The sequence below is a fragment of the Ovis aries genome, chromosome 2, assembly GCF_016772045.2.
Source record: "Ovis aries strain OAR_USU_Benz2616 breed Rambouillet chromosome 2, ARS-UI_Ramb_v3.0, whole genome shotgun sequence".
In the NCBI taxonomy this organism is placed as follows: domain Eukaryota; kingdom Metazoa; phylum Chordata; class Mammalia; order Artiodactyla; family Bovidae; genus Ovis; species Ovis aries.
In genome coordinates this window covers 87,083,432-87,109,002 of record NC_056055.1, presented here as the reverse complement: position 1 = coordinate 87,109,002, position 25,571 = coordinate 87,083,432, and the positions used below count along the sequence as shown (strand labels likewise).

At 38.6% G+C, this 25,571-nt stretch overlaps 1 protein-coding gene across 4 annotated transcripts in view; it reads right to left on the bottom strand.

Moving 5' to 3' along the window:
* Window positions 1-25,571, bottom strand: part of ADAMTSL1 (ADAMTS like 1) — a 1,118,714-nt gene that overhangs the window by 391,963 nt on the left and 701,180 nt on the right. For all 4 annotated transcript variants that reach the window (XM_042244881.1, XM_042244882.1, XM_004004390.5 and 1 more), the window contains one exon: window positions 23,703-23,748. In XM_042244881.1, coding sequence (XP_042100815.1) covers window positions 23,703-23,748 — 46 coding nt within the window. The remainder of the gene's footprint in view (window positions 1-23,702; window positions 23,749-25,571) is intronic.

The window sequence follows — 25,571 nt, the reverse complement described above, 5'->3', positions numbered from 1 at the left end:
ATATTGCTTGAGTTTCAGCCTAACTTGGTATTAATAGGAAGATTTGCTGCTGCTTACCATATCTAGTCTCATGAAAACCAGGCTGAGCATAGACAAGTACTTGCAGGCTTAGCAATCTATGCATGGCAGCTTGTTTCGTTTCATTCCACGGGGCACTCTGCCAATGGATGAGCCGCAGTAGTAATTTCTTTCTTAAGTCACTGTCAAATTCCCGCTTAAAGCTTCTATCTGGGTCACCAGGGGCCAACATACATCTTATGCAATTCAGAAACTGGGACTTGGGAAAGTAGATTTTAAGGAGTATTGGCTCAATAAATTAATATCCTCTTGACAGGCGGAGAAGCTGAAAGGGGAGGGAATTTGGTATGTTTTCAACAAGCATTTTTGGGTTTGCCTTTTCTGCTGTATTGAATTTGCACATTGAAAATTCTTAGCAGTTCATACACTTCTAGCCTTAAAGGATGATAATTGCTATAGTAAACTTCTTTGAGTATGTGTTTTCTTAAAAGAAAAAGCATGTTGGAAAAATGTTTGAGCTTTTAAACTCTTTGTATTTTGGTTTTGTTCTTTGCTAAATGAGTTAGTCTAGGTCATCTGTATACTCTCTTGTCTGATAGGCTTTGGCATTCTTCAAAACACGCAGCCACACTCCTAGTGTGACTTAGATAAAGTATTTCATTTCTTTAAACAGTCAAACTAATTTATCTGTAAAATCAGAATGTTTACTTTTCAAGGAGGTTGTGAGAATTAAAGGAATTATGGAATGGAAAGTCATTAGCACCATGCTTGGCACATGTCAGATGCCCAAAGTATGTGAGTTTCTTCCTAATTCTACCATCCTTTAAGTCTATGATTTTGCCAGGACCCTCTTGAGGTGTATGATCAATGTTCTAGTCACTTTCAAAAAGGAAGATTGTGGCACATAGAGGTTAAAGCTGTTTGCCCAAGGTTCTGGGCTTGCTGGAAAATGGTGCTCAGAGCAGCTATTCTCTGCTAATCTAACAAGTCCCGACACGACAGAAAATGATAGACTCAGCCTTCAAACCTCTTCATCAGTTGACTGATGAAGGATTTTTCTTTCCTTCAAAAGTCTATCAAGCCAGTACTGTGCCATTAATAATGATACACACATCTTCCAAAAGATCCAGCTGAACTTTTTCTCAGAAAGTTTCAATATGGCTGTTGATCACAACAATATTGAAGTAAACAAACTCTGGGATGACCAAGTAGGCCTCCTGTTCATAATAACAGTCTTAGGAAAGCAGCTGTGTCACACTGTCTATGGATCCACATGAAAAGAGCATAGCAATTACATGAGGCCCTTTGATTTCTTATCAGGCAGCATTACATGTGTGAACTGGAACTTGTGCAGTTCTTCAGGTCAGAAAAGCCAGCTCCTACCCCTCAAAGGCCATTTATAAGTATTGCCAACACTGCGTCTGAAGGTCTCCGTGGGATGATGAGAAAAAACTATGATCAACATAGTGGGGGGAAAAAAATCTCCAGTGGTCTTTTAAGTATACCAGAAGGATGCCAAGGAGCAGAAGTCAGTCATCTCAACATATCTCCCTTTGTATATTTCCCCCAAATTTGGAGCTCTTCATATCAACAAGAGGGCAAGCATCCTCAGCAGGAGAATTCAGCTGCTCTGGAACAAAGTGCTAAATGTTCTTGCGACGCTGTGAGCAGCTGTTTCACTGGGACTCTGTCTTCTTTAAGACCATCACCTACTTATCTTTGTCAAAGTAAGGTGGAAGAAAGAACTAAAATTTCTTGACTATGTCCCTCATATTTACACGATCACACTGATTCCTGGAAAGGAAGACCCTAAAGTGACTACTACTCTTGCTTCCACTTCCTGCTTGAGGAAACTGAGATGATGAGGAATCGAAGAGCTGGCCCAACCACAAAGGGAATAAGGAGCAGAGCCCTGAGTCTGTTTTATCTCCACAGAGTAGTGCTTATCTCACAGGACTCCTGGAGCATAAAAGGCTGAGGCAATTGTCAATGTGCTGCAGTGAACACTGGGGTGCATGTGTCTTTTTTTATTTTGGCTACTAAAACACAAATTTTATTGCAGCATTGTTTTATAAACACAAAACTGTTAAATGTGTAAAGACAAATTACCACTTGTAAATCTTATCACAGGTGATACCAGAAAACATCTTTAAGGGACTGGGAAGTGACACTGGAGATAATTTTGTTGATCTATATAATTTTGAGGGGTTTTGTAGCCATCAGTATAGCCCGTGAAAATAAACCAGATTTCAAAATCTCACAATAGTCTCTCTCCCATTAAAAAATATTCTATATCTTTTAGAATTACAGTTCTATGCTATACATTTTTAATATGCTCATGAATTGGCCTGTTTTCTTATTGCCCTAAGTGAAACCAATAGGTATGTTAGCTGTAATTTACTTTGTAGTTACTCTTTATCATTACAACGGCCACAAGACTGGAAAAGGTCAGTTTTCATTCCAATCCCAAAGAAAGGTGACACCAAAGAATGTTCAAACTACAATACAACTGCACTCATCTCACATGCTAGCAAGGTAATGCTCAATATCCTTCAAGCTAGGCTTCAACAGTATGTGAACTGAGAAATTCCAGATATACAAGTTGGATTTAGAAAAGGCAGAGAACCAAAGATCAAATTTTGCCAACATCTGTTGGATCATAGAAAAGCAAGAGAATTCCAGAAAAACATCTATTGCTTCATTGAGTATGCTAAAACTTTTGTATGGATCACAACAAATTGCGGGAAATTCTTAAAGAAATAGGAATACCAGACCATCTAACCTGCCTCCTGAGAAACCTGTATGCAGGTAAAGAGGCAACAGTTAGAACCAGACATGGAACAATGGACTGGTTCAAAACTGGGAAAACAGTAAGTCAAGGCTATATATTGTCACCCTGCTTATTTAACTTACATGCAGAGTACATCATGAGAAAGGCCAGGTAGGATGAAGCACAAGCTGCAATCAAGATTGCTGGGAGAAATATCAATAACCTCAGATATGCAGATGACACCACCCTTATGGCAGAAAGTGAAGAGGACCTAAAGATCTTCTTGATGAAGGTGAAAGAGCAGAGTGAAAAAGCTGGCTTAAAGCTCAACATTCAGGAAACTAAGATCATGGGATCTGGTCCCATCACTTTATGGCAAATAGATGGGGAAACAACGGCATCAGTGACAGATTTTATTTTCTTGGGATCCAAAATCACTGTGGACAATGACTACAGCCATGAAATTAAAAGAGGCTTGCTCCTTGGAAGAAAAGTTATGACAAACCTAGACAGTGTATTAAAAAGTAGAGACGTTACTTTGCTGACAAAGGTCCGTCTAGTCAAAGCTACGGTTTTCACAGCAGTCATGTATGGGTGTGAGAGTTGGATCATAAAGATGGCTGAGTGCCAAAGAATTGATGGTTTCAAACTGTGGTGCTGGAGATGACTCTTGAGAGTCCCTCAGATAGCAAGGAGATCAAATCCGTAAATCCTAAAGGAAATTAATCCTGGATATACATTGGAAGGGCTGAAGCTGAAGTTACAATACTTTTGGCCACCTGATGCAAAGAGCTGACTCATTGGACAAGATTCTGATATTGGGAAAGATTGAAGGTTGGAGGAGAAGGGGGTAACAGAGGATGAGATGGCTGGATGGCATCACCGACTCATTGAACACGAGTTTGAACAAGCTCTGGGAGATGGTGATGGACAGGGAAGCCTGGCATGCTGCAGTTTATGGGGTCACAAAGAGTGGGACATGACTTAGTGACTGAACAACTCTTTATCAAGGGGCTTTCCTGGTGGGAGAGCAGTAAAGAATCTACCTGCCAATACAGGAGGCTTGGGTTTGATCCATGGGTCAGGAAGATCCCTGGAGAAGGAAATGGCAACTCACTCTAGTATTCTTGCCTAGAAAATCCCATGGACAGAGGAACTTGGTGGGTTATAGTCCATGGGGCTGCACGGTCAGATACGACTTAGCAAGTAAACAACAAGTCTTTATCAACTTGAATAAGCTCACTTCTATCCCTAGTTTTCTAAGAGTAGGGGTGCATGCATTTTTTTCCATTATGGTTTTCTCTGGATATATATTCAGGAATGGTTTTTGGATCATATGGTAGGTTCTATTAATATTTTTATTTTTTTAAGGAACCTCCATACTTAGCTGTACACCTGAAACTAACATAATGCTGTAAATCAACTATGCTCCAATATAAAATAAAAAATAAATTGAAAAAGCAAAAATAGTCAAGGAAAAGGATAAGAAGTTGAGAACACATTACGGAGAAAAGAAAAACAGAGAGACTTAGGAGGGGTCCAATAAAGACACGTTAGGAAAGCATTTTTTAAAAAATAAAACAAATGTGTACAGCAGTCAGGAGAAGGCCTAGGGGAGAAGGAAAGCAGAAAGGCCCAAACTGCTGGGGAGGAAAAACCCAAAAAACTTGGCTGGCTGCCTGACAAAGAGCACGGCAGAGAGAACTATATCCATCAGATTCACCAAAGGAAGGAATCTGTGAATCATTAAAAAAATGTTTATTTCTTTATGCCACAAATGATAAAACAGTTAGTCATAAAACATGAAAAAATTTTCCTTCCCATAGTAATTGCTGCAAATATTTTTAACCATTATTCTGAATACTCAGTGCATCTCTATTGAGAAAGAAATGGTGTCTTGTACCAGAATACATCTTCAGTTATCCCCACGGCATGCTATATACACTTGCATTTAGAGATGAATTCATTTGCAAGATGGCTAAAGCTCACCTAAGCAAAGGCTGGAGACAACCTCTGTCCTCAGAGAAACAGTAAAAGTCATTGATCATTTCTTACTTCCTAAAAAGTTATTTTCCTTTGTTATTTAATTTCAGCATAAACAGAAAGAACTGTGGCCCAAGTCAGGGAAATTTGGATGTTTTTGAAAATGCGTTCCCTAGAGAATATCCTTCTGTTTCAGCAGAGGCAATGCTTGTCAACATTAAAAGGGAAAACACACACACAAGAACCACAAAGCTCTACAAATAGTTAAGTCACATGCACATTTGTTCTAGCTTTGTGGCAAGCTAGACTCGTTATGGGTGATATTGATTGATCCCCTTGGATATGTTTCTGAGAATATACAGCAATTCCAACCAAGTATTTGTCTGGCCAAAGAAAAGCCAAGCTTTATTGCTGCCAGAGACCTAACTGTCCAGCCTAAGGACTGGGTAGAGAATAGAAAGTCTGGTTTCCTATAGTTTCTCCAAAAGAAAGGGCATTATAATTCTACAGTTCTGCCAGAGATGAGGTCTGATGTTTTTGTTGTAAAAGACCTGGAACCTGTTATTTAGCAAAATAACCAGAAGAAGTTCTCCCATGATACCAAAGAATAAGGCTGACTTTCAGAAATTTAAAGTGATCAAATTTTCACTTTTTAAAATAATATATTCTTCTGGAAAGGGTAATTTGCCACAGAAAAGGGGAAGTTGATAAAAAAAAAAAAGATTAAGGGAGGGCAGACCCGATATTATTGAGCCAGACACTCCTGACTTTAGCTATTTTCTTATGTAAACCTTCTGTGAGATGATTTTTTTTTAGTGTTTCAAAAATAAATATATATTCAGTGGCTTAAAATATTTTATCCCAACCTCATTTTTGGAGGTAGTTTGACATTTATACCAATCACAGAATACATGTTCACTGTACAAAACCTAAAACTCTATAAAAGTATATAGAATAAAAAAAGAAAGTCCCCCTTAAATCACTCAAATGCTCTCTCTGAATTACATACACAAAAAATCACTGTAATCAGTTTGATGAGTATCCTTCAAAATTTATGATATGCCAGGTACATTTCTGTTTTAGGATTTTTTTTTTTTAACTGATTGAGATCATGTTAAATATGTTACTCCACAACTTGCTTTATTTCACATTTACTGTATCATGGAAGAACCTTAGGTTACTACCTAGAGATCTACTCTATTCTTTTTTTTAAATTTTTTAATTAAAGGATAATTGCTTTACATAATTTTGTGGTGTTCTGTCATACATCAACAAGGGTCAGCCATAGGTACACCCATGTCTCCTTCCTCCCAGACCTCCCTCCCATCTCCCTCCCCACCCCACTCTTCAGCCAGTCCCTGTTTGAGTTCCTTGAGTCATACGGCAAATTCCTATGGCTATCTGCTTTACACATGGTATTGTGAATTTCTATGTTACTCTACCATACATCTCCTCTTCCCCCTCCTCTTCTGCTATGTCTGTTTCTCCACTGCTGCCCTGGATATAAATTCATCAGTGCCATCTGTTCAGATTCCATATATATGTATCAGTATATGATATTTATATTTCTCTTTCTGACTTCACTCTGTATAATGGGTTCCAGTTTGTCCACCTCATTACAACAGATTCAAATGTGTTCCTTTTTATGGCTGAGTGGGATTCCATTGTATAAATGTACCAAAACTTCTTTACTCATTCATCTGTCAATGGACATCTAGGTTGCTTCCATGCTCTAGTTATTGTAAATAGTGCTGCAGTGAACACTGGGGTACATGTGTCTTTTTCAGTTTTGATTTCCTCAGAAGATCTACCCTATTCTTTTTAATGACTGTATAGAGTTCCATGGTATGGATATACCACAATGTATTTATTTAATCAGCCCTGGCCCATTTGTTTCCAATTTTTAAACTACCACAAACATCAAATTAACATTCTTTGTACATATACAAGGAGGATATTTTTAAAGGTAGGAAAGCTGAGATTGAAAGAGGTTAATGAATTTTGTTTAAAAGCACATTATTACAAAGTGGCAAGACTCAGAAAAGCCCATGTTCTTTCTCCTCTACTTGGATGTTTTTAGTTCTCCATGTATACAGGATTAAAATAGAAGAGGATGTCTGAATTTTTAATCAATCTAAATCACTACCCCCTGCACTTCTCCATACATCCTGATGGCCTCTTAGAGTCTGCTCAGATACAAATGCATGTGAATCTAAAAAGCAGGAAAGCCTGGACCCAAATTTGTTATGTGAATTGATGCATATTAAAGAATAAATGATGGAGAAGGCAATGGCACCCCACTCCAGTACTCTTGCCTGGAAAATCCCATGGATGGAGGAGCCTGGTGGACTGCAGTCCATGGGGTCACTAAGAGTGGGACACGACTGAGCGACTTCACTTTCACTTTTCACTTTCATGCATTGGAGAAGGAAATGGCAACCCACTCCAGTGTTCTTGCCTGGAGAATCCCAGGGACGGCGGAGCCTGGTGGGCTGCCGTCTATGGGGTTGCACAGAGTCAGACACAGCTGAAGTGACTTAACAGTAACACTAAAGAATAAATGAAGTCCTAATAAAGTAACTTGGAAAAGATATGTCCTACCAGACCTTAAAATGTGAGCACTTTCCTTCTCAGTGAAGATTACACTTAGGAAAATTTCTGCTTTCAGCTGGGTGGGTCAGTAGGGAGGAAATTATGGATGGATCTGACAAGAAGTCCATTTTCTGGGTCTACTGCTGGACAGAGTTGAGTAGTTAGTTAGCTACCCAGGAGGCCCAGGTCAGAATTGCTTTCCTACTTAAGACACTTCAACTTGAGCTTAAGAAATTCCTCTACCACCCTTCATATATTTTAGTCACGGGCTGACTGGCTCTGGGCCTGGGAGAAAATGCATGTGCACTTAGTCAGAGCAACCAGCTTTCTGTCAGCCTTCTGCTCCTCTCCCAAGCAATGCCCACAGGCTCTGGTAAGAGGCCAGAAATGCCCCTCACAAAATAACATTTGGGGGTAAGTTCAGATTCTTCAGCATAGATAAGTATCTGTTTCCCCACAATGTACCTTGTACTGCACCTTATAAAAGGACCTGGCAGAGCCTAAACTAAGCTGAGCTACGTCATGTCTCACCCTTCACATGTACACCTGGGCCCCAATATCACCTCAGAGGGAATTTCCTGACAGCCTCGTAAAAGTCATCTCCCCACCGTCACTATCTCATTACCCTGCTTTATTTTCTTCACAGTCTTTCACTATCTGAAACTGATACACTTCTATTTACTTGTTAATCATATGCCTTCCTCCACTAAAGTATAAGCTTCCTGAGAACAGGAGTCTTATCTTTTTCTGTCACTAGGATACCCTAGCACTTAGGAAAAAAATGTCTGGTACATAGTAGGTCACGGTAGAAAGTGCTGAATAAATTCCATTCTCATTTTTCATAACACTTTCTCATTGGAGACCATCATCTTGACAGACTGAGCTCAAGTGTAGCCCTATTTAGGATGTCATTCATTCATTCATTCGCCATATGTATTAAATGTCTGCTGCTGCTGCTAAGTCGCTTCAGTCGTGTCCGACTCTGTGTGACCCCATAGATGGCAGCCCACTAGGCTCCACCATCCCTGGGATTCTCCAGGCGAGAACACTGGAGTGGGTTGCCATTTCCTTCTCCAGTGCATGAAAGTGAAAAGTGAAAGTGAAGTCGCTCAGTCGTGTCCGACTCTCAGTGACCCCACGGACTGCAGCCCACCAGGCTCCTCCGTCCATGGGATTTTCCAGGCGAGAGTACTGGAGTGTGTCTACTGTGTGATAAAGGTTGCCAAACCTCATCTACTCACAGTCCTTTTAAAGTCTCAGTAATCTTTTCTAAGGTACCTCTAGGCCAAAAGGAATATCCTTTGGTTCTATTTATTAATTAATTAAGTCCAAGCAACTTAATAAGTATCTGCGTCCTAATAACTTGGTGGTCACTGGAAAAATAATACACGTGATTTTTACAAAAAATTTTATTTCAATCATAAGTAACCACGTTTTCTTACTGATGGGATGTATTCAGCTGTTAGGCACTATATTCTCAAGTCTGAAATCAGATTGGAAAATGCGACCTTAATTTTCTGTCCTTTGTTGATTTTCTCAAAGCACTTGCTTTTTATCAAAGCAAATGTCAACTTTTCAAAGACATAGGAAAAAAAAACACAACAAACGATCTGGTAGTTTGTACAGTGTCCATCGGATGTCAAGTATTGCTGTGTTTCCCTTGAGTATTTAAAACATCACCCTGAAGCTCTGGAGGCTTGCTGTGTTCGCTGCACACAGTTTCAGAAACACAGTGCTTACACTTCATCTTAGGTACTGGATGTACAGCGGTAAGAGAACCAGGCATGGTCCTTCCATGACCTCTTAGTATGTTGTCTCTACCTCCACACAAATAGTGTTTACCCACACATTAATTTATTATGTGTTTATGTATCTGTCTTTCCGAATAGACTCTGGACTTCCCCAAGGAAAGTACCCTGTCTTTTTATCGATAATACAGACTTTTAACATTCCTAATACAGAATAAGAGTTGGGTGCTCAATAAATGTTGGCTAAATAAATGAACAATTAAACCAGAGAATGAATAAGTGAACAAACAAATGGCCCTGACACACAGCACAATTTTTAATTTTCTGGTATTGAATAAAGACTTGATTATGAGAAAGTGACCCTCTTTCCTATCTTAGATGTGCCTCTTGGCTGGAAAATAGTCCAGCTGACACAGGCTCACTGACTGACACCCAAAGTTCTTGTTATTTACTACAGCATTTGTCTAGACTCCAGAGGGTATTTCACAGGTTTGAATGTTGTTCCAGAAAAAAAAAAAAAAAGAAAGAAAAAATCTGACCTCTATTCTTGCTCTGCAAATAGGTTAATTTGTACCATTTTTCTAGATTCCATATATATGTATTAATACATGATATTTATTTTTCTCTTTCTGATTTACTGATGCAGATGTACAGAATGGACATGTGGACACAGGGGGAAGAAGAGATTGGAAGGAACTAAGAGAAGAGTATTGACATATACAGACTAGCATGTGTGAAATAGACAGGTAGTGGGAACCTGCTGTACAACACAGCTTGCTCAGCTTGGTGCTCTATGATGACCTAGAGGGGTAGGACAGGGCAGGGTGGTGAGAGAGAGGCTCAAGAGGGAGGGGATAAATGTATACATGTAACCGATTCACTTCATTCTACAGCAAGATCTAACACAACATTGTAAAGCAATTACACTCCAATTAAAAAAAGGAACTTACATGTATACTTCATTTGGAATGAGTGAACGGACAATATCTTCACTCCTGGAGTTAAAACTTCTACCTATGGAGTGATGATTACCATTTTTTTTTTTAACTCCAGTTCAGCCCTCTCAAGTGGCTCCAATACTACTTCTCTAACTTTATACTTGAAAACTCCATTTGAGTCTCCAATGGTTTCCAATCATCCTTGTCTTAAAGTAAACTCTCTGTAATTCTCCCTCCCAAACCTGATTTTCTACCTTTATATCACCCAAGTGAACCAATTCTCTGTTTCTTTCAATGGCAAAACCTGCAAATCATAATTCAGTATTTAGACACAATTCAGCCTTGTTTCTCAGCAAATTATAATTTGATCACTAGTAAGCAGATTAAGTTTTTTCATGAAAGAAAATTCTGGGCCTTTCCTGTGTGGAGGACTGAGAGAGGAAGATGCCATCAGGTTGGCAGTGAGAAGATAATCCAAGCCCTGTTACTCCACCTTGCCTGCAATTGGAAATTGAATCTTTGTCTTTTGAATGTGGACTTGATATTTAAAAACAGCCCAAAGAGAGTGCACTGCAACCTATTAGAAGATGGAGGACTTTGGACATTTTGGATTAAGCTGAGAAACGAGTTGAACCCATCTGGACTTCTGACCTCCAGAGCCATGAGATACTAAATGGGTCACCTCTATCTCCTCCCTCCCCCTTCTCTTCTTTACTTAACTCTGAATCTCTTTGGGTGTTCCAGGCTGTGAAGAACACTTACGGAACTGATCATTGGCTAGGTTGGTCTCTCTCCTTTTGACTCTCCCCCTCTCCTCCCGGTCACCTCTATCTCCTTCTTCCCTCTTCTCTTCTCTGTGGAGCTCCATGAACCTCTCTGAGTGTTCCAGACTGAGGAGAGCAAATTACTGAGGGAACTGATTACTGGCTAGATTGTTCTCTCCCCTTTTGATTGCCCCTTTTCTCCTCCTGGTCACCTCTATCTCCCTCCCCCCTCTTCTCTTCTCCATGTAACTCTGTGAACCTCTTTGGGTGTCCCTCACTGTGGATAATCTTTTCACCATTAACCTAGATGCTTTATCATCGGTGCTGTATGGATGGAGAAGTCTTGAGGCTACTGTAAGAATAAGATTGAAAGCCAGGGGCAGGAGGCTTAAATTCAAAACTTGAGAACAGCAGAAATCTCCTGACTCCAGGGAACATTAACCGACAAGAGCTCATCCAAAAGCCTCCATACCTATACTGAAACCAAGCTCCACCCAAGAGCCAACAAGTTTCAGAGCAAGACATACCAAGCTAATTTCCAAAAACGCAGGAACATAACTCTGAGCACAAAAATACAGGTGGCCAAAAGCCACACCAAACCCACAGACACCTCAAAACTCACTACTGGACACTTCATTGCACTCCAGAGGGAAGAGATCCAGCTCCACCCACCAGAACACTGATGCAAGCTTCCCTAACCAGGAAACCTTGACAAGTCACTTGTCCATCCCCACCCACACGGAGGACCCCCAATAAAGAGGAACCACAAACTTCCAGCATACAGAAAGACCACCCCAAACACAGCAACCTAAACAAGATAAAAAAGGCAGAGAAATATTCAGCATGTAAAGGAACATAATAAAAGCCCACCAAACTAAACCAAAGAGGAGGAGACAGGGAGTCTACCTGAAAAAAGAATTCAGAATAATGATAGTAAAGATGATCCAAAATCTTGAAAATAAAATAAAGTTACAGATAAATAGTCTGGAGACAAGGATTGAGAAGATGCCAGAAAAGTTTAACAAGGACCTAGAAGAAATAAAAAAGAGTCAATAATGAATAATGCAATAAATGACATAAAACTCTCTGGAGGGGAACCAATAGTAGAATAACTGAAGCAGAAGATAGGATAGGTGAGGGGGAAGATAGAATGGTGGAAATAAATGAAGCAGAGAGGAAAAAAGAAAAACAGAATTAAAAGAAATGAGGACAACTTCAGAGACCTCTGGAACAATGTTAAATGCACCAACATTCAAATCATAGGAGTCCCAGAAAAAGAAGACAAAAAGAAAGGCCATGAGAAAATAATTGGGGAGATAATAGTTGAAAACTTCCCTAAAATGGTGAAGGAAATAGCCACCCAAGTCCAAGAAACCCAGAGAGTCTCAAACAGGATAAACCCAAGGTGAAACACCCCAAGACACATACTAATCAAATTAATAAAGATCAAACACAAAGAAAAAATATTAAAAGCAGCAAAGGAAAAACAACAAATAACTCACAATGGGATTCCCATAAGGATAACTGCAGATCTTTCAATAGACACTCTTCAAGCCAGAAGGAAAAGGCAAGACATACTTAGTGATGAAAGAGAAAAACCTACCACCCAGATTACTGTACCCAGCAAGGATCTTATTCAAATATGAAGGAAAAATAAAAAACTTTACAGACAAGCAAAAGCTCAGAGAATTCAGCACCACCGAACCAGCTCTCCAACAAATGCAAAAGGAGCTAGTCTAGACAAGAAACACAGAAAAGGTTTATAAACTCAAACCCAAAACAACAAAGTAAATGGCAAAGGGATTATACTTATCAATAATTACCTTAAATGTAAATGGGTTGAATGCCCCAAACAAAAGACAAAGACTGGCTGAATGGATACAAAAACAAGACCCCTATATATGCTGTCTACAAGAGACCCACCTCAAACCTAGGGATACATATAGACTGAAAATGAAGGACTGGAAAAAGACATTTCACACAAATGGAGACCAAAAGGAGTAGCAATACTCATATCAGATAAAATAGTCTTTGAAATAAAGGCTATGAAAAGAGACAAAGAAGGACACTACATAATGATCAAAGGATCAATCCAAGAAGAAGATATAACAATTATAAATATATATACACCCAACATAGGAGCACCGCAATATGTAAGACAAATGCTAACAAGTATGAAAAGGGAAATTAACAATAACACAATAATAGCAGGAGACTTTAATACCCCACTCACACCTATGGATAGATCAACTAAACAGAAAATTAGCAAGGAAACACAAACTTAAATGATACAATGGACCAGTTAGACCTAATTGATATATATAGGACATTTCACCCTAAAACAAGGAATTTCATCTATTTTCTCAAGTGCACACAGAACCTTCTCCAGGATAGATCACATCTTGGGCCATAAATATAACCTTGGTAAATTAAAAAAAATTGAAATCATCTCAAGCATCTTTTCCGATTACAATGTGGTAAGATTAGATGTCAACTACAGGAAAAAAAAAACTAGTAAAAATACAAACATATGGAGGCTAAACAACACTCTTCTGAATAACTAACAAATCACAGAAGAAATAAAAAAAAAAGAAAACAAAATATGCATAGAAATGAATGAAAATGAAAACACAACACCCCAAAACCTATGGGATACAGTAAAAGCAGTGCTAAGGGGAAGGTTCATAGCAATACAAGCCTACATCAGGAAACAGGAGAAAAATCAAATAAATAACCTAACTCTACATCTAAAGCAACTAGAAAAAGAAGAAATGAAGCACCCCAGGGTTAGTAGAAGGAAAGAAATCTTAACAGTTAGGGCAGAAATAACAGCAAAAGAAACAAAGGAGACCATAGCAAAAATCAACAAAGCTAAAACCTGGTTCTTTGAGAAGATAAATAAAATTGACAAACCATTAGCCACACTCATCAAGAAACAAAGGGAGAAAAATCAAATCAACAAAATTAGAAATGAAAATGGAGAAATCACAACAGACAACACAGATATACAAAGGATCATAAGAGACTATTATCAGTAACTATATGCCAATAACATGAACAACTTGGAAGAAATGGACAAATTCTTAGAAAAGTACAACTTTCCAAAACTGAACCAGGAAGAAATAGAAAATCTTAACAGACCCATCACAAGCAAAGAAATTGAAACTGTAATTAGAAATCTTCCAACAAACAAAAGCTCAGGACCAGATGGCTTCACAGCTGAATTCAACCAAAAATTTAGAGAAGAGTTAACACCTATCCTACTCAAACTCTTCCAGAAAATTGCAGAGGAAGGTAAACTTCCAAACTCATTCTCTGAGGCCACAGTCACCCTAATACCAAAACCAGACGAAGATGCCACAAAAAAAGAAAACTACAGGCCAATATAACTGATGAACATAGATGGAAAAATCCTTAACAAAATTCTAGCAAACAGAACCCAACAACATATTAAAAAGATCATACATCATGACCAAGTGGGCTTTATCCCAGGGATGCAAGGATTCTTCAATATCTGCAAATCAATCAATGTGATACATCACATTAACAAACTGAAAGATAGAAACCATATGATTATCTCAATAGATGCAGAGAAAGCCTTTGACAAAATTCAACATTCATTTATGATAAAAACCTGCAGAAAGCAGGAATAGAAGGAACATACCTCAACATAATAAAAGCCATATATGATAAACCCACAACAAACATTATCCTCAATGGTGAAAAATTGAAACCATTTCCCCTAAAGTCAGGAACAAGACAAGGATGCCCACTCTCGCCACTACTATTCAACATAGTTTTGGAAGTTTTAGCCACAGCAATCAGAGAAGAAAAAGAAATGAAAAGAATCCAGACTGGAAAAGAAGAAGTAAAACTCCCTGTTTGCAGATGACATGATCCTCTATATAGAAAACCCTAAAGACTCCACCAGAAAATTACTAGAGCTAATCAATGAATATAGTAAAGTTACAGGATATAAAATTAACACACAGAAATCCCTTGCATTCCTATACACTAACAATGAGAAAACAGAAAGAGAAATTAAGGAAACAATTCCATTCACCATTGCAACGAAAAGAATAAAATACTTAGGAATATATCTACCTAAAGAAACAAAAGACCTATATATAGAAAACTATAAAACATTGACAAAAGAAATCAAAGAGGACACAAATAGATGGAGAAATATATCATGTCCATCAATCAGAAGAATCAATATAGTGAAAATGAGTATACTACCCAAAGTAATCTATAGATTCAATGCAATCCCTATCAAGCTACCAATGGTATTTTTCAAAGAACTAGAACAAATAGCTTCACAATTTGTATGGAAATACAAAAAAACCCTCAAATAGCCAAAGCAATCTTGAGAAAGAAGAATGGAACTGGAGGAATCAACCTGCCTGACTTCAGGTTATACTACAAAGCTACAGTCATCAAGATAGTATGGTACTGGCACAAAGACAGAAATATAGATCAATGGAACAAAATAGAAAGCCCAGAGATAATGGACACCTTATCTTTGACAAAGGAGGCAAGAATATACAATGGAGAAAAGACAATCTCTTTAACAAGTGGTGCTGGGAAAACTGGTCAACCACTTGAAAAAGAATGAAACTAGAACACTTTCTAACACCATACACAAAGATAAACTCAAAATGGATTAAAGATCTAAATGTAAGACCAAAATTTAAAAAAATCCTAGAGGAAAACATTGGCAAAACACTCTGACATAAATCATAGCAGGATTCTCTGTGACCCACCTCCCAGAGTAATGGAAATAAAGCAAAAATAAATAAATGGGACCTAATTAAACTTAAAAGCTTTTGCACAATGAAGGAAACTATAAGCAAGGTGAAAAGACACCCTCAGAGTGGGAGAAAATAATAGCAGATGAAGCAACTGACAAAGAATTAATCTCAAAAATATACAAGTAACTCCTACAGCTCAATTCCAGAAAAATAAATGATCCAATCAAAAAATGGGCCAAAGAACTAAACAGACATTTTTCCAAAGAAGACATACAGATGGCTAACAAACACATGAAAAGATGCTCAACATCACTCATTATCAGAGAAATGCAAATCAAAACCACAGTGAGGTATCATCTCACACCACTCAGACGGTTGCTATCCAAAAGTCTAAAAACAAGAAATGCTGGAGAGGGTGTGGAGAAAAAGGAACCCTCTTACACTGTTGGTGGGAATGCAAACTAGTACAGTCACTATGGAGAACAGTGTAGAGATTCCTTTAAAAACTGGAAATAGACCTGCCTTATGACCCAGAAATCCCATTGCTGGGCATATACACTGAGAAAACCAGAATTGAAAGAGACACATGTACCCCCAGTGTTTATCGCAGCACTGTTTATAAGAGCCAGGACATGGAAGCAACCTAGATGTCCATCAGCAGACGAATGGATAAGAAAGCTGTGGTACATATACACAATGGAATATTACTCAGCTATTAAAAAGAATGTATTTGAATCAATTCTAATGAGATGGATGAAACTGGAGCCTATTATACAGAGCGAAGTAAGTCAGAAAGAAAAACACCAATACAGTATATTAACACATATATATGGAATTTAGAAAGATGGTAATGATGACCCTATATGTGAGACAGAAAAAGAGACTCAGATGTAAAGAACAGACTTTCGGACTCTGTGGGAGAACACAAGGGTGGGATGACTTGAGAAAACACCATTGAAACATGTATATTATTATATGTGAAATAGATTGCCAATCCAGGTTCGATGAATGAGACAGGGTGCTCAGGGCTGGTGCACTGGGATGACCCTGAGGGATGAGATGGGAAGGGAGGTGGGAGGGGGGTTCAGGATGGGGAACACATGTACACCCATGGCTGACTCATGTGAATGCATGGCAAAAACTACCACAATATTGTAAAGTAATTACCTCCAATTAAAATAAAAAAAATTTTTTTAAAAGAAAAGAAAATTCTGACCAAGAAAGTCCTATAGCAGAATGTTCTTTCCTTCCATGAGTTTCTATTCCATTACTGACATAAAGCACCAAATGTGCCCTTACTTTATGCTGTACAAAGACCTGATGAGAAAAATGGGCATGGGATCAAATGTGATTTTCCTTTTGATTCATCATTAATAACCACTTTAAGGATGTTATGAAAGCCATGAACCTTTACAACTTCAGTGATGAGAATAACTGGTTAAGATGGTTGATCAAAGTCTACACCAAAGACAAGAACTTTGCTTCTATGGTCCATGTGTGCTCACTTCGATTTAACCCTACTTTACTGCTGGAGAAATCTGTTCAGTGCAGTACTGCCAGTCACAAAACCAACACAGATATCTTCATTGTTTAGATCCAATACCCCAGATATAATTTTTTTTAAGAACTACAGAATTTTAGAGCTGGAAGGGATCTTTGAAATCTTAGTTCAATCCTCTTGTTATTTAGGTGCAGAAACTGAGGCCCCCAAAGTTATAAACTTGCCTAGTACCACTCTGTCCTATCTGACCATTATAGCTGAAGCCTTTGTCTCTTGCTGGAAAGCTGCATGTAAGGCATTTCATAGTAATGATACTGTAGACCATAAAAGTGGATTGTATCCAAGTGAGGACAAAGCCAAGTGACTTAGGAGAAGACATTTTCCCTCTAAAACACAGTCTACATCTTCCTACCATTGTCCACTTAGTGCAAGCATCCATTAGTACTCAAGGAAACTACTGGAATTACTTCTGAACTGAAATGTCTACTTCCACTCTCTTTTGTGCAATCCATCTCTGGAGTGATCCTGCAGCCAAACCTATTTTTTTAAAATCCCGAGTACAACTTTATTTTCCCCTCCCTAAAATTCTCAGTAGTTCCTCTTGGCATTAAAACTACAACATTTTACGACACCCAGCATGATCTAGCTCCTATCTAACTGCACCTTTATTTTTCTAATCTTCTAATACTCTTCTCCTTGCACACTAGTCTCTACACTGACTTTGTTCTTTCTTTGAACACACTGTGTTCCTTCATCCTTTAGAGCCCCTGTACTGGCTGTTCCTCCTCTCTGATTCACTCTTCCCCTGATATTACCACAGTTCTTTTCTTCCTGTCATTCAAATGTCCGTCCCCAAGCGGACTTCCCCAACCTTCCAATCTGAAGTCACCACTGATCATTTAATTCTCTGCAGAGCACTGATCACTACCTGATATTGTTTCCTTTAAATAACTTGTCTGTCGGTTTGTAATCTGGCTTCCTCCATTAGAATGAAAGCTTCAGAAGAATTAGGTTTTGGTCCTATTCATCAATATACCCCAGTCCTGGGAACAATTCTCATGGTTAGTTATTCTTGGAATGAACAGCGTTTTGTCTCCATGTGCTAAAAAGGCTTTTAATGGTTTCAACCATTTCCTCAGAAGACAGAAATCCCTGCCTACCCACCTCACCCCCACTTCTGATTGTTCCCTGAGAGTTTTTAGAAAAGATATGGAAACGTGGTTTACCAACTATAATCTTGCAAGAGTATTTTTTAAGAACAGTACAGTGCTGCCGTGGAGTAATAAAATCTCAGTAAGGAACATAAGAATGGCATCAACTACTACAGGCACCTTAGCCTAATAGGATGCTAACTGTGGCCACTATCTCTTAAATCTCAGTTCTAGTGAAGATTAAGGACAGTGATAAAGAAACAGTTTATAAGACACATAGCATTCCTCTCACCACTTTGGAAGTCAATTTTGAACATTAATTAAGATCAAAGCATTCAGATTTGAGGTTATTTGAACAAACAGGAAATGTGATCTAAGAAGAATTTTGAAAGGATCCAGGGACAATCTGTGGAGAAGGCAATGGCACCCCACTCCAGTACTCTTGCCTGGAAAATCCCATGGGCAGAGGAGCCTGGTAGGCTGCAGTCCATGGGGTCGCTAAGAGTTGGACATGACTGAGCGACTTCACTTTCACTTTTCACTTTCATGCATTGGAGAAGGAAATGGCAACCTGCTCCAGTGTTCTTGCCTGGAGAATCCCAGGGTTGCGGGAGCCTGGTGGGCTGCTGTCTATGGGGTCGCACAGAGTCAGACACGACTGAAGCGACTTAGCAGCAGCAGGGACAATCTGAGACCTAGTAACCCACTTGAATGGTCTGCTGGGTTTACACCCACTGTTTATCCTGATGTGATCCTTAGTTTTCTTTTGTTTTAAATTATTTTTGGCTGTGCTGTGTGGCATGCGGCATCCTAGTTCCCTGATCAGGCATTGAACCCACCTGCACCCCCAACCACTGAAAGTGGATTGTCTTAACCACTGAACTGCCGAGGAAGTCCCTATCCTTAGCTTTTTCTTTCAGAGAGAGCCTTGTCACTTTTCTTAAAAAGAGCAGGGACTGTCCAATGGGAAAAATTGGATGAACTACATCCTTAGGAATGAAAATAGCCTGCTTGGATCAGGTAGAAATGGTATAAGAAGGTACCACGACTCCAAGAACCATGGGAACATTATGGAAACTTTAACTTTCTTATATGGATATAATCTGTCTATACAGTGATTAACAATAAAATCATAAAACAATAAAAGCACATGAGCTGATAATTCAGTTGAGCCAGAAAAACTGGTAATCTAAGGAGATCTTTTTTCTTCCTCAGTTTTGGGAAACAAGAACCCAAAGAAATGCTGTATATAGCAAGTACAAAGAATAGAAATAGAGAGTGAATCTCCGGAGAAGAAGTGGCTCAGAAGAGGCCTAGGAAGCTGTCCAGGGATTAACAAGTGACCTTGGAGGCTTAACTAATAAAAGCCCCTCAAGTTTTTCCAAAACAAGCAACTAAAAGGGGAATACTTAATTGAATTGTTCTGAACTTCTTAGTTTGAAAAAATTGGAATGTGATTATGAAAAAATTCTTTCTTATGAAATTTTTCGTTTGTATTTTTGGCAGTGTTGCTTCTGTCATGGCCAAAAGCCAGAAAAAAAACATTGAATTACTTGAAGACTCTAGGTTCTCATAAAAAAACTCAGTGTCAGTTTGATTCTACAAGCTGCAAAGAGTTGGCTCGTGCTATTGGTTTTAAGTAATGTTAGGTCAGCTTTAGCCTGCATCTGTCCAGGGGAATGCTCATAATGATAATAAGGAATTTTTGGGCTGTTTCCGAAGATCTTAAAGGAAAGAGTAGGCAGACATCTGCTCATGATGCTTTAAGCATTCACGTCTACTTAGGGTAGTCTGGACCCCTTCTATTATCCTTAAGGCTAGAAGAAAAGGAATGGTAGTTAAGGAGATTTCTTTAAAAACATCATGTCTGTGTGTTTTTCATATTTTATAATTCATTTAATTAAAAAATGTTTTCATTGTGTTTGCTTTTGCGTTTTTTTTAATTGGAGTACAGTTGATTTACCATTCTGTGTTAGTTTCAAGTGTACAGCAAAATGATTCAGTTATACATACATATATCATGATTTTTTCAGATTCTTTTCCCTTATAGGTTATTATAAAATATTGAGTATAGTTCCCTGCACTATACAGTAGGTCCTCATTGGTTATCTATTTTAAATATAGTAGTATATATATGTTAACACCCAAACTCCTTATTTATCCCTCCCCATCTCCTTCTCCTTTGGTAACTATGTTTGTTTTCTATGTCGTGTGTTTTTAAAATGATTATATATATATATACACACACACACACATATATAACACACACATATATATATATACACACACACATATATAACACACACATATATATCACCATAATAAAAAGGATCATAAAGAAAACCAATGAGCTATAGTATATTTATATCAAATTTTTTTCATACTGTAACTACAATAAACTGTCAATTTTTTAAAAACATAACAAAAGTCACCACAGCTATTTGATCTTTTTAATTAATCAGCAGTTGAGTGAGGGGTATGTGCGTGGTGAAGAAGACAATGCTATGGGTTATGTTATATGTCACTAGTGTCTTAAATGGAAATAGAGAAATGAACTAGGCAGAATATGCTATGGAACAATTGCTTCTACTTCCAATTATCATGCCTTCTACTTGCTTGTGTTCCTGGTCAGGCATTTATATAAAATTATACTGTTCACTCATTTTAGTCTTTCTCATCTCATTTGTCTTCTGGCCAGGAGTCACCTCCACTGTCCATCTCACTTTTTTAAAAGAAAAATTTATTTAAGTATAGTTGATTTACAATGTGTTAATTTCAAGCATACAGCAAAGTGAACCAGTTATACATATATCCACTCTTTTTTTATATTCTTTTCCCATATAGATTATTACAGAGTATTAAGTAGAATTCTCTGTGCTATACAGTAGGTCCTTATTAGTTATCTTATATATAGTCATGTGTATACGTTAATCAGCAAATCCTAATTTATTTCTCCACTTCTGTTTTGCCTTTGTGAACTATAAGTTTGCTTTCAACATCTCTGGCTTTATTTCTGCTTTGTAAATGAGTTCATTTGCACTATTTGGATAAAGAAGATGTGGTGCATATACACAGTGACTATTACTTTACCATAAAAAAGAATGAAATGATGCCATTTGCAGCAACACGGATGGACCTAGAGAGTGCCAAATTAAGTAAAGTAAGTCAGACAGAGAAACACAAATATTGTATGATATTGCTTATATGTGGACTCCACTGTCCATTTTTGGGGGCATCTCAGTATTGCCAGACTAAGAGCTAACACACTCTGGACCACGTTCTCTGTAAGAGCAAGTTCTCTAACCTCAGTCGAACCCCCTCTGCTATAACAATGTGGTCTTCAAAAGTTTTCTATATCTTCAATTTGTGTCTTTCTCAATTTGCGTCTGTTTTTAAGAACAGAGTTTATGTCCTTTCCCTCTATCAAGATCCCTTCTCTTCTTGTCACGCAATGTTGGCTTTGGGACCTGTGGCATCAAGAATACTCTTACCTGCAAATATCATCAAGTTCGCCCTCCAGATCAAACTCATCTCTCAGGGCTCTTATTTAAACAAACAAAACAAAACAAAGCAACACATCTTCCCACCCTTCTGTGGTTCTACAAATGATGGAGTGCCTCTGTTAACACCTCATAAGAACAACAGACCTATAGATTCCATTTCTTTATTAATATGCTTTATGTGCTGCCGTCTTGATTTCATTCCTGATAGACTAGCGTAACTACTTCTGGCCTGGAGAATTCCATGGACAGAGGAGCCTGGGGTTGCAAAGAACTGGACACGACTGACTGACTTTCACTTTTACTTTTCTCTCAAATCTCTCAGTGTTCACACTTTTGATAATGACATTCACCATTCTTCTAGAAGACCAGCACTCCTTTTGCATTCAACAAATATCTACTGTATGCTTAACATATATATAAGTTCTAGGCACTGGGGATGTAGGAGTGGACAAGGTAAACGAGGCTCTATCTATGCTTAAGGAATTTACATTCCAGAGTTGGGGAACAGAACACATAAATAAGTACTCAAATAAGATAGGGACTTCCCTGGTGGCCCAGTGGTTAAAAGTCCATCAGTCAATGCAGGGGACATGGGTTTGGTCCCTGGTTGGGGAACTAAGATCCCACATTCCTAGGGGCAACTAAGCTCATACACCACAACTAAAGAAGTCCACACTCTGCAAAAAAGAGCTTGCACAGTCCAAAAAAAAAAAAAAAAAAAAGCTAAATATGATTGATTGACTATTGTGAGAGTTGGGGCCAAGCAATGGGACAACTATATTAGATAAAGTAGTCAAGGAAACCTCTTTGAAGAGCTGACATTTGAGCAGAGATCAGAATAAGAAAGATGCCCATCATGCGAACATCAAAAAAACTAACATCTTTAAGAAAGTGATTCAGAAGCACTAGAGCTCTAAACATGCACGTAAAACATTCCTTCACTCCCACTATGAGTCATCACTCTAATTAAATCACTTGGGAAGTCTTACAGAGTGACTTTAATTTTGATGTCTCATATCTATTTCCTCCTGTTTTCAGCCTCATTACTTCTTGTTCTCTACTTGTTTCCTGTTCCAGTGCATCCCTCACATCATTACAGAATTAAAATTCCCAAAGTGGAATTCTACTCTCACTCCACAACCTCTGGTGACCCTCCATTAGTCACTGAAGGAAAATAAACTTGGAAGCTTAATATTCAAATCTCTTTATGGTGTAACCTCAAAATAGCTTTCAATTCTTCTCTTCCATACTGCTAAGCACAATCCTATTTAAATTGGTGTTCAGAACACACCTTCAATATTCCTGTCTCCAAAGTTGCCTGTTATGTTTCCTCCACTTGGACTGGCTATCATCCCCTGCCACCTAGTCTGGGCCAATCACAGCCTTCCTAGGCTTCTCAGTCCTACGTCAAATCACCTCCTTCTGGAAGGTCCTTCAGATTTCCCTCTGCTTTTAACCCACAAGAACATAATCCCTTTCTTTCTACATTTGTCAGCATCTGTCTTCTCTTGCTACATCCCTTACCATAACACAGATGTTTTAAGACAGCAACCACATGCTATGGATCTTTGTAGTAGTTCAGTGCCTCACATACAGTTGGTATCGAACAGTATTTGTTAAACGATGAATTTATCAAATCTGAGTTTGATGAACTGATGTTTATTTCATGATTCCCAAGTGGTTTCCCTTTTCTCATTTATTGCTTTCAAGAGACCTAGATGTGAAGCCAGAAAGCAGAGAGGAAACACAGTTCTTATTTTTAAATAGTGTAGTTAGTTTCAATCTGGCCAAGTGATTAAAAGTTTGTCTTGAGGAATGTTAAAATTACCTATTTTTTTGATGTATATAATCCATATACCATGAAATAAATAACTCTTGGTAATATACTAATTAGTTGATATCTGCTCAGGATACATGAGACTGTTTAGCATTATTCAGGGCTTAAAAAATGCATTATCACAATCATAGAAGGTTAATGCTTACCACATTACTGCAAGTTCTATATCGGATATTTCTTCCCTCACAGCTCCTGGGGGAAGGGAGAAAAAAAAAAAAACAACAACTCATTACCACCAATGAAAGGCCCCACATTTCAATGGTTCTCTTAGAAAATCAATTTCCTCTTTAATACCAGTTTATACTCTTTATTTATATTCTTATGCACCTCTGTTTTCTTTTGAGTATGCCCTGGTAGGAGTTACTATCAAATACTAAATAGAGCAGATCTAAACTCTTGAGAGTCCCTTGGACTGCAAGGAGATCTAACCAGTCCATTCTGAAGGAGATCAACCCTGGGATTTCTTTGGAAGGAATGATGCTAAAGCTGAAGCTCCAGTACTTTGGCCACCTCATGCGAAGAGTTGACTCACTGGAAAAGACTTTGATGCTGGGAGGGAGTGGGGGCAGGAGGACAAGGGGACAACAGAGGATGAGATGGCTGGATGGCATCACTGACTCGATGGACGCAAGTCTGAGTGAACTCCGGGAGATGGTGATGGACAGGGAGGCCTGGCGTGCTGCGATTCATGGGGTCGCAAGGAGTCGGGACACGACTGAGCGACTGAACTGAACTCAAAGAAGCTGAATACGCAAACTGACTTCTCCATTAGACTTGAAACTAAGTATTAATTTTGCTTCAAAAGTTGTCAAAATAAGTACAGCAAGTTCCCTAAGTATGAACCTTCAAGTTGAAAATGTGCAAAGATGTGAACGTGAGTTCACACAGCCAATCATGTAAGTTAGTTCATGGGTCTGGTGCACACTGACACATGTGTGAATCCTTTACAAGTGGTTGTGCTTTTGTGTACTTAACTGTATGGTACTGTATAGAGTACAGTACCACAATATCTTTATTTCAAGCCCAGGATTTCAGGAAGCATAAAAACAGCAGAGATGTAGCTAGTACTGCTAAGAAGCACCAGGAATTGGAGGCCCAGAGAAAGGATAAAGAGAAACAAGAGGAACAAGAAGTAACTGAAGAACCAGAAGAGAGTCATGATGGAGTAAATGGCAAAGGGATTTTCTTTATTTGAGGAGGCACTGTTAGTCTTTCGAGGCACAGGACTGGAACACAGAATGATATGCAAAGGTTGCAGCAGCCATTCAGAATGCAATCCAGCGCTACTGTGTCATCTGTGATGAGAAAAAAAGAACTAGTGTCCAGACATCACTGGATTCTTCTTTCAAGAGGATAGATAGAACTGAATCCAGCAAAGAATCAGAACTGGTGCCACCAATGTCAGGCATGACTGAAACTGCAGCTTTCCCTCCGTCTCCTATTACTGACGACCCTTCTCTCTCCTGTCTCCCACCTCTTCTCCCTCCTCCAGTCAGTAACTCTCCTTGCCTGTTCAGTAGATGCCAGGCCCTGTAAGCTACCTGTTGTACTGTACTACTGTACTTTTCAAGGTACTGCACTGTAAGATTAGAAACTTTTTATTTCTTGTGTTTATTTTTTGTGTGTGTGTATTATGTGTGCAAAGTATTATAAACCTATTATTATATAGTACTATATAGTCAATTGTGTTAGTTGGGCACTTAAGCTAACTTTGTTTGGCTTATGAACAAATTGGATTTATGAATGTGCTCTCGGAACAAAACTTACTTATATGTAGGGGACTTACTGTACTTATTTGTTGCTGTTTAGTCACTAAGTTGTGTCTAACTCTTTGCGCCACCAAGGACTGTAGCCTGCCAGGCTCCTCTGTCCAAAGGATTTCCCAGGCAAAAGCACAGTGGGTTGCTATTTCCTTCTTCAGGGGATCTTTCCAACCCAGGGATCAAACCCACATCTCCTGCATTGACAGGTAAATTCTGAGCCACTAGGGAAGTCCACTGTATTTACAGCGAGTT